At 36.3% G+C, this 12,651-nt stretch overlaps 1 protein-coding gene across 8 annotated transcripts in view; it reads right to left on the reverse strand.

Annotated features, from left to right (window-relative positions):
• Nucleotides 1-12,651, reverse strand: part of ncor1 (nuclear receptor corepressor 1) — a 201,191-nt gene that overhangs the window by 133,209 nt on the left and 55,331 nt on the right. For all 8 annotated transcript variants that reach the window (XM_039757063.1, XM_039757058.1, XM_039757064.1 and 5 more), the window contains exons 9-11: nt 12,325-12,391; nt 11,104-11,276; nt 4,470-4,560 (exon numbers count right to left, since the gene is read on the reverse strand). In XM_039757063.1, coding sequence (XP_039612997.1) covers nt 4,470-4,560; nt 11,104-11,276; nt 12,325-12,391 — 331 coding nt within the window. The remainder of the gene's footprint in view (nt 1-4,469; nt 4,561-11,103; nt 11,277-12,324; nt 12,392-12,651) is intronic.

The raw sequence follows: 12,651 nt of genomic DNA on the forward strand, positions 1-12,651 counted from the left end.
TACACTCACTTAAAGGATTAGGAACACCTGTTCAATTTCTAATTAATGCAATTATCTAATCAACCAATCACATGGCAGTTGCTTCAATGCATTTAGGGGTGTGGTCCTCGTCAAGACAATCTCCTGAACTCTAAACTGAATGTCAGAATGGGAAAAAAGGTGATTTAAGCAATTTTGAGCATGGCATGGTTGTTGGTGCCAGACGGGCCAGTCTGAGTATTTCACAATCTGCTCAGTTACTGGGATTTTCACGCACAACAATTTCTGGGGTTTACAAAGAATGGTGTGAAAAGGGAAAAACATCCAGTATGCGGCAGTCCTGTGGGCGAAAATGCCTTGTTGATGCTAGAGGTCAGAGGAGAATGGGCCGACTGATTCAAGCTGATAGAAGAGCAACTTTGACTGAAATAACCACTCGTTACAACCGAGGTATGCAGCAAAGCATTTGTGAAGCCACAACACGCACAACCTTGAGGCGGATGGGCTACAACAGCAGAAGACCCCACCGGGTACCACTCATCTCCACTACAAATAGGAAAAAGAGGCTACAATTTGCACGAGCTCACCAAAATTGGACAGTTGAAAACTGTAAAAATGTTGCCTGGTCTGATGAGTCTCGATTTCTGTTGAGACATTCAAATGGTAGAGTCAGAATTTGGCGTAAACGGAATGAGAACATGGATCCATCATGCCTTGTTACCACTGTGCAGGCTGGTGGTGGTGGTGTGGGGGATGTTTTCTTGGCACACTTTAGGCCCCTTAGTGCCAATTGGGCATCCTTTAAATGCCACGGGCTACCTGAGCATTGTTTCTGACCATGTCCATCCCTTCATGACCACCATGTACCCATCCTCTGATGGCTACTTCCAGCAGGATAATGCACCATGTCACAAAGCTCGAATAATTTCAAATTGGTTTCTTGAACATGACAATGAGTTCACTGTACTAAAATGGCCCCCACAGTCACCAGATCTCAACCCAATAGAGCATCTTTGGGATGTGGTGGAACGGGAGCTTCGTGCCCTGGATGTGCATCCCACAAATCTCCATCAAGTGTAAGATGCTATCCTATCAATATGGGCCAACATTTCTAAAGAATGCTTTCAGCACCTTGTTGAATCAATGCCACGTAGAATTAAGGCAGTTCTGAAGGTGAAAGGGGGTCAAACACCGTATTAGTATGGTGTTCCTAATAATCCTTTAGGTGAGTGTATATCACATACTGTGTTGTCATTCTGCATGAAAAATATGAGATGAAAAAGTTGTCACTTCAAACGGCCTGGTGAAAGTTACACACATTATATATATATATATATATATTTATAAATATATAAATATAAATAAACATGTTTGGGTGGAGAATTCCTTTAAAACTTTTTGGCTATGTTTACTATGAAGTAGCGAAGATTTTGATTCAAGAAAATGGGCCTTTCACATTTGAGGCATGCGACAACAAAAGTAAACTGGAAGTACTACATCTTATAAAAGATTAGAGGTAATAAAAAGTTTCCTGTGTGCTATGCCCTCACATGTGCAGTTTTTATATTTACCACAGGTGCATCACTCTATTGTAATCAACAATTTTCATAAACCTCATCGCAACTTCATGCTACATATTTCCTTCCATTTGTCTCTCTAGTTATATTTGTTCAATGAAAAGGTTATTCTATGGCTTTTAACAAATAATGCTCTGCTCAAAAGTGTGCAGAGTATTTGATACTGCAGCAAAGATGTCAGAAAGCCATGAAATCATTGAGTGTTAGACTCAAATCAAATGTATGTTTTTATTATATAATAGTAATAACAATAGCAGCTCACTACTCAAAATAGTAAATACAGGGAGGACCCTGACTTGAATCCGCAACCTCTTGATTATGAGGCAGCAGTTCTTGCCTCTGCACTACCCAAGCTGACATGCTTACTTTGAGTCAATTGATATTTGGGCTTCGGTTTTTAGACATTGACAGCAACATGCAATTTCTTTTCTCAGTTATTTTCTTGAATAAAAGCACACTTTTGTTACACCTTTTGTGAAAGTGTTTGACATTTGGACTTCAGTCTTCACATATTACACGCTTCACGTCAACATTTGTTACAACAACATGAAAAACATTTGTTTTAGTTATGTATTCAACACTTCTTGCCTTGCATTTCCTGTCATCCTACACTTAAAAAGATTGTTGTAGGCATCTGAACACACATGAAATGTGTGTATTCGAAATAACAATACATTATTTACTATTTAATATTCCAAACACCTAACTCCCAAATAAAGAGACGTCATCTGTGAGAATTTTGTCTGACTTCAGCTGCCTCGGTGGAGGATGAGTGAGCAGGCTGCCTACTGCCAGTGGTGATTGACAGATTTGCAAAACAAAGATACTGATGAGGAGGTGCAAGGGAATTGAAGGTAACCCAGCATTAAGAACATTTTTGGAGACTTTAGGGATTCTAGTTATGTATTACATCAAATCATTGTGACTGCAAATGATTTAAAATCAGCAGCAGAGGCACATTCATCCTCAAACCACATTTTTATATGCACTGCTGGCAGACACACAATCACAGACCGACACTTACAGGAGATGAATGCTCTAATTATAGGATTCTTCTTTCTCCTAAATGGTGCCTCATATGCAGTTAAGTTCCATTATGCATTGGTCTTTCTGTCTATAGCCACAGTTCAAACCTGGACTTGTTTCAATATCAAGCAAAGAAAACAGACTATTTATTGTCAAAATTTCATACACTGTTGAGTCTGCCATGTCCATGAGTTTTCCAGCTTTGTGCTCTTCACCTGCAGTTTTCCCTACATACTTTATTCCATTTACTCCTTTCTCCTTATAGAATGTGGTGCATCCTGCATGCTAATTACTACATGTGTGTGGAAAACATTGTAATTTCATACCTAGTGATTTTATATATGGTTTTACCTAGTTTTCATCAGGTTACGTGCTATGTTTCACATATCCTATGGAGCAAGATTCATGCAGAGTGGTACTATGGTATGTGATGGTCAAGTATGCGCCTCAGTATTCCACTGTACTTTGTACAAATTTGAATGTATTACACTATAGTGCATTTTTTTTATCAAAGCCTTAGCTTTCTGAAGAAGTCAAGGCCATCTGCTTGTCAATACTATTGTTCAAAGTGCCGATCAACTCTTCACATTAAGAAATTTCTGCAGCATGCTGTGTATACACACGATTACAAAAATATTTTGAGGAAATTGAAAGGGTATATTATGGGACAGAGTTAAGCCATGATGAAATAAACTCAAGCATGATAAACCAATTATTGAATTATCTAACACATGCCGAGTCTCTCCTGCTGAGGACAGTACAATACAATAACATTTTAAATGAGCAAAAACAATTAAGTTTCAATGTTTCTTCTTAGTAAACATTAACTTAAGTCCATAATATGAAGAAGTTTTGAATAGTGATTTGCAGCAATTTTAAATTAACTTAAAATTATTTTTAATAATCATTACAGCATTACTGTATGCCACTGCTGCTGCTGTCCTTCCTTGATGCAGATGCTTGCAGCTGCCCATAACTGAAATGCTGACTGTTTTTCAGACTTGTCCATGATTTTCATCACATAGTGAAAGACTGTGAGTGACTGGATTACATTTTTTAGTGATTGTTTTGTCGTCTACAGAACAGAGACAGCAATTTACAACTAGGAATTCAATATTCAATAATGTCATGAACAGTGTTGGAATTAATTTTTCAAGGTGGAAAGTATACAAGTATATACTACCACACAATATGAGTGAAAAGTTGTCATAGAACAAGACTAAAAGATAAAAATAGCTGAATCACACAAAATGTTTTTTTCTTTTCTAAAATGACATGGATACACTGCTTTGTATTATGTGTGTACCCTGAAGATGTGGACCAATATTCAATTTCCCTCTAGCTTCTAAAATGGACACATTTGGGAAATTTTCAGGCTTTTGTTTTCATGCTTAGTCCCATGCCTCTTGAAAGGCACTTTAAAATACAAAAACATTCAATATATTTTTTTAACTTATAAAAAACGCTTTACTTCAGAACACAAGCCCATGTGGCAAATTGATATATACCATGATTGTGAGCAAATCATCTTGACTCAAAAAATACCACACTTGTCCTTTAATGTAATGACTGCTTTATCATTCAACCAAACTTCATTATGTAGCATACTGGCTGCAGCATTTGCAACCTCATCAGTTAGAATATATTTATATCTTAAATGGACAAAACTCATTTGGGTTACACAGGAAAAAAAAAGGTACTATTTTATCTCAATTTTATTACTTAATCATAGGAATAGTATGCACTTAGCAGTTATTTAATTATTTGCACTTGTTCCTTTTTATCACACATATTCTGTAAGTAAATGAACAGGAAAAGAAATAAAATGATTAAACATTTTTTTTAGGTTTGATATACTGTATATTAAGATACAAGTTATCAACTTACCTCCTGCTCAGAAAGCCCATCAATTATTTCTGAAATTTCATGTTCACTCCTTGCTATTGTTGCTGAAAGCCCTGTGCCCCTCTGACCAACCCTACAAAAAAAAAAACCTTGCGAGTCATACGATTATCTGTGACCATAATTTCTTCCTCCTTTGTGACTCTTGGGTTTATAATTCTCCTAACTCACATATGTAATTTAAAACTTCCAGACTTCACTGGATGCCTGTCTGTCCCAGAAGGTGTGAGTACAGCATCATGCATTATGAGACAACCACTTTATTTTTGTTATGATCCATCACTTGAATTAACTTAACATGGAACTGCATTAAGCACCTTGTCAAAAACTTCATGAATTTAAAGAAAAGCTCATCCTTTTCTCTGCTGCTTTATGTCCTGACATCATAACAGGAATAGTAGTAGGATTATGGTTACCTGGAATAAGTAAACTGAGTAACTACCCAATTACAAGAACGAATAGGATAATGATGTTTATTGTAATAACACTACAACCTACTATAAGATTCTGAAAAAAAGGTTAAAAAAATGCAGAAAATGAAAATAAGCAAACCATCAAGCTCAGATGGACTGTTGTGAGAAATGCTGAAGGTGGCTGAAAGATGGTCCTAGAGATGAATGGTGCACAGACAGACCTGTGCTTCAAGATTGTTTGTGAAGGGAGAGTACCTTGGGAAAGAGAGTGCATTCCAGTGTACAAAAGAAAGGGTGATTAACAGGAGTGTGGAAAAAATCAAGTGATCAAACCTTTGGAGCAGGTAATGAAGTTTGTTTAGGAGTGCTAGAAAAATATTCAGGGTTCAGGTTAAATTCAGAGGAATGCAGTTTATTTTTATGCCTTGGAGGGAAAAAACAGGTGAGATCTTTTCTGTCTGGCAAATGCAGTGAAAGCATAAGGCAATGGAAAAGGAGATTCATTAAGCATTTGTGTATCCGTAAAAAGCATCTGACAAGGTGCCACAAGAGGTGGTAAGGCAGGCATTTAAGAAACTTAGCTGTTGAGGAATGGATTGTGTCTGAGCCCATGACTGTGAATGAAGCATGAATTGTGATAAAGTTTTTAGGTGAACATGCAACCTGTATGTTGCTTGGGGTTGTTGAAGTACATGTGTGAAAGATTTAGTGTTGTGAAGGATACTCTGTAGGTGGTGAGGTGTTAGTTGTTCATAGAAAGTGTGTTAGAGGAATGCAAATGAAGATATACAGTAATATGTTTAATCTTAGATAACAGCAAAGAGTTGTTTTAGAGAAAGTAGAGATAATGTTTAGTCCACGGCCAAAAGTGCTATCTCCTTCCTCGGCGGCTGCTTTTTTGCAGCTCCACATGCTCCCATCTGCTTCATCCATTTCCTCTATATTTACATTGTCAGCTGATGATCTTGGGAGGCAAAACCATCTGTACTCACTTTCAGCTCCATGAGCTGATCTAGCCAGGATCATTAAAAGAAAATGTGCCAGTGGCCACGCATCCAGGTCAATGGTTTATAGCAGAAAAGAAATGCCTTCTTACTTGCAGACAGGGGCTCTCTATTGATTTCCCCTTTAACACAATTCAACATCATCTCCTTTCATGGTTGGCTGCTAAACTCAATGGTTCTGCTACATAACATCTTTTTTCTGGTTTTCTGTGCTTTACCTTTGTATGACCTACTAGGCAAATTATATTTTTTGCTTTTTAATAATTTTAAAATAACAATATTAATACACAATGGCTATTTTATATAGAGAGGATGCACAAAAACTACCACAGCACTCTAACAGATGCGTACATAAATCACAGCATGTTTTATTCTGACTTTACAATAAAGGAGCTTTGTTCTTGGGGGATTCATTAGTTAAGGTATTATGGTATAGGAAAAAGATTTCACTTTGGGTGTTGGGCTCTCTCAAGGTTGTGTCTTGTCACTACAATCCTGTTTGTGGTTTTCAATGACTGGATATCAAGGCACACCTAAAGATGTGAGGGTGTCCAATCTGGGAGGCTAGGGTTAGCTTTAATGGTTTATGCAGAAGATGTTGTCCTCTTTGCTTCAACAGACTGTGACCTTTGGCAAGCACTTGAGTGATTCGCTGCTGAGTGTGAAGAGGCTGGGATGAGGATCAGCACCTTTACGTCTGAGATGATGACTCTCTCTTGGAAAAAAGTGGATTGCTCTCTCCAGAAACCTCATTGATAAAGCTTGCGCACATAAAAAAAGGCATGATAAGTGCATAGGTAACTTCCCACTCAAACAAAGGGATTTATAAAAGAAAACGTGATGGGGAAAAACGCATATATTTATGGCAACATTTTGGAGAAATGACGATACATTCAATTAAGTACAGAAATGCAGCCAAACCAGCTAAATGATACCTTCCGCATATAATGATTTACAACACTGATAATGTGTGTGATATGACAACTATATTATACCTCAAAAGCGATGTGATATGTACACTTTCTTAGTACCCTTTTAACGGGGCCAATACTATGTGTTTGTACTGAAGACATTTTTTGGTCAATTTATATTAGCTACTTGTCACTTCTCAGGGAACTGGCTGATAGGTCAGGATTATCTCTGCCAAGCCTCCCACTATCATGCCTGCTGTGCTGGAAGCCATTTATCGTAAAAGGCAATTTTCTGCAGAGTCTGGTTCTCCTAGTGTAATCAGAGCACATTACTGCCCTTGTATTGCAATAAGGACACCTAGTGAAAAAGAAGTACTTTATTATTCCATTAATGCAAAAGTCATTCAAGATGTGACTGGCAAACATTGTGTCACAGTTGGTCTAGGTCAAACCATGATTCACTTATTCTGAAGTAAAGTAGCTTTGGCAGAAATGGTGGTGCTGTACGTGATGAATGGCTTGGCGGCAAGGTAATTGACTGGACCCTTAGTTTTTCATATGGCCAGTACTATGTAACAGCAATCATATCTTTACATGTGCCAGGTGACTTTGGCTACACACTTAAAACAACAGTGCCTTACACCTTACCCAGATCCCCACAGCACAGAGGAGAGGCACTATAATGCTGTACATAAACTTGTGCTCTCAATTACGGAGCACAGCCAGATGCTCTTGAAAGCAGGTGGTGGGGACTCATTGCATCAGGAGGAATAGGTTGCTCTACCAGCCAATTATGATCTGCCGAATTATTATTGTATATGTATGGGGGAGAGAGACAAACTCCTTATATAGATGTTTCAGGGCGGCACTTGAGGCATGCTGGCGTATGCGTATTTAGAAGGTGACTGTGGTCTATAAATGGAAAATTATGTAGACATGTGTGTACGCCAGGTTTCATAAATCTCTTTTTTTTGCCATGCACATTTTCCTGTTGTTTTTGGCACTCAAATCCATGCAACTTTTTATAAATTCCAGGTGAGGAATTAAAGACAATTAAAGACTTCCCTTAATCGAGGAGCTGAAGTACCCCTAAGTAGGGATGGGGAAATTGATACTAAAGTATTGATGCTTCCGATATCAACCTTTTAATTTAAGCATGGATAAAACATTAAAAGTATCAATATTACATATTTTCAATAATATACAAGTTTATTAGAAATTCTGTTTACAAGAATTTGATGGTAAGACCATGATTAAATTAAACGTGTAATATTGTGTAAAATAGGAGTTAACGTTAGTACTGATATAGGGTTGTTGTAATTGAATAAAAAAAGTAATCAATGTCTGTTTTAAGTGAGTATATTGTATTTATAGCTTGTGAAATGGACATACTTGAACATATTTTCAAACTTTCTGTATTTATTATGTCCATTAGCGTTAGACCGAAGTGTCACTTAGGCTGTAAAAACAGTGCTAAAAGTGGTAGAACCAAGCTTTACCCAGGCAATGATATAGGCATGTCTTCTTCTCTCACCTGTAGACGTGCCTAGTAGTAATGGAGTCTCGTTAAAACATTTTTCAGCAAGCCAAGTGTTGCTCTTGACAGTGATGCAAGCAGTGATGTTGAGTTGCCTCTCATCAGCAGTGATGAAAAAGTGAATCTGTCTTCAGGCAGTGCAATTGAAAAGGACAGTGAAATCAAAAGTGATTCTGAAATTGACGCTTGCTAAGAATTTGAATCATTATTATACTTTTTACATTTCTGGCGGCATACTTTTAGTGAACGTTTTACAAAATAAATAAAAAATCTAATTTTTTGGGCCAAGATACGCACAGCTTTTACCTGTTTGTTCGAGGAAAAATGTAATGCTAAACACTTGTTGTTCCACAGATTGCTTCCAAGAACTTAACACGTTTAATAATTTCTGTTAATAAGCAAAGTTTCAAACTTTCTACAATTATTATGTCTAATTTGTAAAAACAAAATCGCTTAAAAATTTGCTTTATTTGCCATTAATTCAATTTGTTGTTGTTCCACAGATCACTGAACTGAACATATTTAAAACTTTCTGTTAATAAACAAGCAAAGTAGTTTGTATTAGTAGACTACTACATACATTGCCAAAGATCAAAGTCTCTCTATTATAAAAAGAAATCCTGGAAAGCAAAAACAAGGCGACAATACGTGATCTTCTCGGAAGTTCTCGAAAGACATTTAAAAGACCCGCCAGACAAAAGAGACTTGCCATGGAGCGTCTTGCGGGGACCATAAACATGAGACTTGGTGCCAAGAGACTGTCCCAGGGCCGTCTCGCGGGGATGTGGAACATAAGATTCTTGCAAGACACGCCCTACTTACAACAGATATTATATAAGAGCACATCCATCAAAAAACAGTCAGTTGTGTAAATGCACATAGTGCATACAGATCCTGTGCTCTCAACACATATAAAGCGTATAAGGACAATACAGAAAATAGACACCCAGAGGAACTGGAGAGAAAAAAAGGCAGATAAGAGATTATGAAACCAGTAAAATTCGAAAGTATTGCAGCATCCCAGCCAGGTTGTGGCCTTTTTGGTTTTAAGTGGCTGTTCGGTCCTATTGAGGGAGGGCGGAGTACAGCACGGAAGACTGATAGTGGGGTATTGATTGATGCGGTAAGGGGAGCGAAACAAGGGGGATGAGGGATTGGAGAGGGTGCTAGAAAGTTGTGTTTGGGGTTACGAAGTCAGCAATTGGTCAAGTAAAACTTTTGTGACACTTTATCATGTCAGTCGCTACAGTATCAAAGATAGAAAAGATTGCATTACCGCAAAACAAAAGGTGATTAATCATCAGAACCAGGTGTAATTGAAAAAGAGCACGTCAAATCGAGGTCAGAAATAAAAGGCAAAGAGTAGACAACAAAGTCTTTTCGCATTTGCATCATTCTTATGCACAAAACGTGGATTTACACAATAATAGACCATACGCTATGAGAATCTATGGTCCCGCAACAGTTAAAGAATTTCAAAGTTTCAAAGAATACACAATTCTGTCAGGTGTATATTTATGATCACGGAGAAGCGATGCAAATTTTAACAGGCAAAAAGAAAGGTAATGTATATATTCTGCGAATAACATTACACACCAAAGGAGATCATGATATGCCATTCGTATTAAAATGTTTACAGTTTACTGTGAGAACAGCTTTTGCTATGACAATAAATAAATCACTGGGACAAACATTAGAAAAATTTGGATTATTTATTAGAGAAACAAACAATATTCACTCACGGGCAGTTATACGTTGCGTTGTCACAATGCGTCTCCAAAAAATATTGTTTTTAATGAAGCTTTAAAGTAAAAGCGCAAATAATGAAATTGAAACAATTCCAAAGAAAAAAAAATTAAAATTGTATATTCGATTAACCAAATACAGGGGTTGACAAACGAAGCGAGCAGGGGCGAAGCCCCCTAGTCTTTAAAATGTAACTTTTTGATGTCCACATATAGTGCAAGTTTTTACAAAAGATTCACCATTCTTGCAATTCATTCTTGAATCTAGTAGAAAAGATTGTCAGAGATGGATAAAATGTAGTTACTACCAATTTGATATTTTTATTTTTTGACACAATCATTGGGAAATTAGGAACACGATCAGTTTCCAACATCAAATTACTAAAAGGAAAAAACTTAAGTCTTGCAAACAGTGTTAATGTTAGAAAAGGTGAGCCCTGAAGTCTTGTGAAGAAATGAAGTCCTCTTAATGGCATATAATGAAAATTCAACCAGTTAGGCCTTATTTATTGATAAACCTATTTGTCCATTTCCTGAACAAATGTGTGTCAGTAGTTGAACACAGGGAGCCAAATCTGAACCTACCAACACTAGGAACAATGTAGGAAGAAATTAGGTCTAGAAAAATGCTACACTTAGACACACACAATTAACTGCACTAAGCCAATTTTGAGGTACAAGTTAACACAATATATATGTATTTTGAAGATGTGGGAGGAAATTTAAGAACCCATAGAAAACAAACACAAACATTAACACCAGTTATATATTCTATACAGGTAATGACTGGGTCAGAAATGTAAATGCAGAGTTCTGAAGATTAGCGGTAACAGTTTCTTTGCATGTGCTTTTCCTGAGGGTGACACTAAGAATTATTGGGAACAAAACAATAAAACAAAATGCATAAAAAAGAGAGTTGTATAGAAGAAACAAAGAAATAAAAACCTCAAAACAGTGAGGCAAATATAACTTTTATTTAAAAATCTGTGCAACACTCCACATTACTTACCTCTGAAATCGTTCCTGTTGCTCCCTTTGTTTTCGAATTTCAGGAAACTGCCTCTCATAATATTCCCTGGTTCTGCTTTCTTTGGCCTTCCTCCTGGGATTATTTTCTATTCTCTCTACTTTCTTTTCCCATGCTTCCATTAACTGATCATATCGTTGGCAGATCTTCTGCTCCTATCATGGGGAAAAAAAAGCAGTAATCATTAAAATATGCACATAATTTTAAGTTGATGGGTGAATCTGGAAAACAATATTATTTGAACTCCCAATATTTAATCAAGTCTAAACAACTCATAAATACTACATTTTTATAGTTAAGATCAGTTATGAGTTTTAAAGTTATTTATTTAAGAGTTGTACAGTTTTGAACTGTACAAGATAGAATAATCTTGGCTAGACTCATGAGTACTTTAGGTAATGTGAGGTTTCAGGAGATAGTTATATGTCAGTACAAAGATCCAAAGATTGCTGTTTAAAAAGAATAAAACACTAACATCAGAGGATACCGAGAATAATAATTCACATTCCTTTTTCCATACTGATAAGTCTCTGATAGTGACTCTAACCTACAGCAGATCCTCGAAGAGAAAGGGGAAAAAGATTTTTTTTTTTTTTTTGTCTGTCAGTAAGCTCTGTCTATGCATGTAATTTTCTTAAGTTTAATGAGAATGTGCCAGTGAGATGTTGATACTAATACTATTCATTCTATAAATTAACAAACAAAGATGACTTAAAATTTTGTTGATTTGCATTTTATTATTTTTACTCAAATCTGATGCATATTCTATGCTTTGCTTGAGCGAAATATATAAACAAACCACTCTTGCTTTGTTAGGGTATGTGTATGCAACTTAAAACTTACATTCAGACGGTTATCAGATGTGTATTCAGTATGCGCTGCCAAATGCGAATGTACAATCCAGAAAGGACATACTGATTTTTTATTTCAAAAAACTAACAGCTACACTCATTAACATAATCTTGCACTGCATACTCTTGGTATGCTATCAGAAAAGATTCCAGCTGCGACTTGCTAATAGCAAACAAACTTGCATAATCAAAGCCCACACTAAAAGAAAATGTTATCCCCAAACAGTATTTTTAATAAATAATGATTAATTTGGCAGTGTCTACCATCCATCATTCAGAGATAAAAATATCAAATATTACTACACTGTATACTGTAAATGGAAAAAGATTGGTTACTGTTTAGTTTATGTACCCTTTGTTTTCTTGCATGATTTCTCCTCTTAAAAAACAGGATTAACTTTTTTCGCATCACTTGATTCCTACAGAAGGGGAAAAAAATGTAAAGAAAAAGAACACCAAAACAAACAATACCTATAATTAAAAAAAGAAGAAAAGGATGATAAGGTCACAAGGTACAATTTCTATTTATGGTATATTGGTTAACTCCACTAACATATTTCAATTATTAAATTTACAATTACTTTCATTAATTCATCATTTTAAAATTGCTCTCAGTAAAGGTAAACAACCACCCTTGTAAAAGGTCTATACTGCAAGTATTCTTTTTCATTTATAAATT

Source organism: Polypterus senegalus, chromosome 6, assembly GCF_016835505.1.
Source record: "Polypterus senegalus isolate Bchr_013 chromosome 6, ASM1683550v1, whole genome shotgun sequence".
Lineage (NCBI taxonomy): Eukaryota > Metazoa > Chordata > Cladistia > Polypteriformes > Polypteridae > Polypterus > Polypterus senegalus.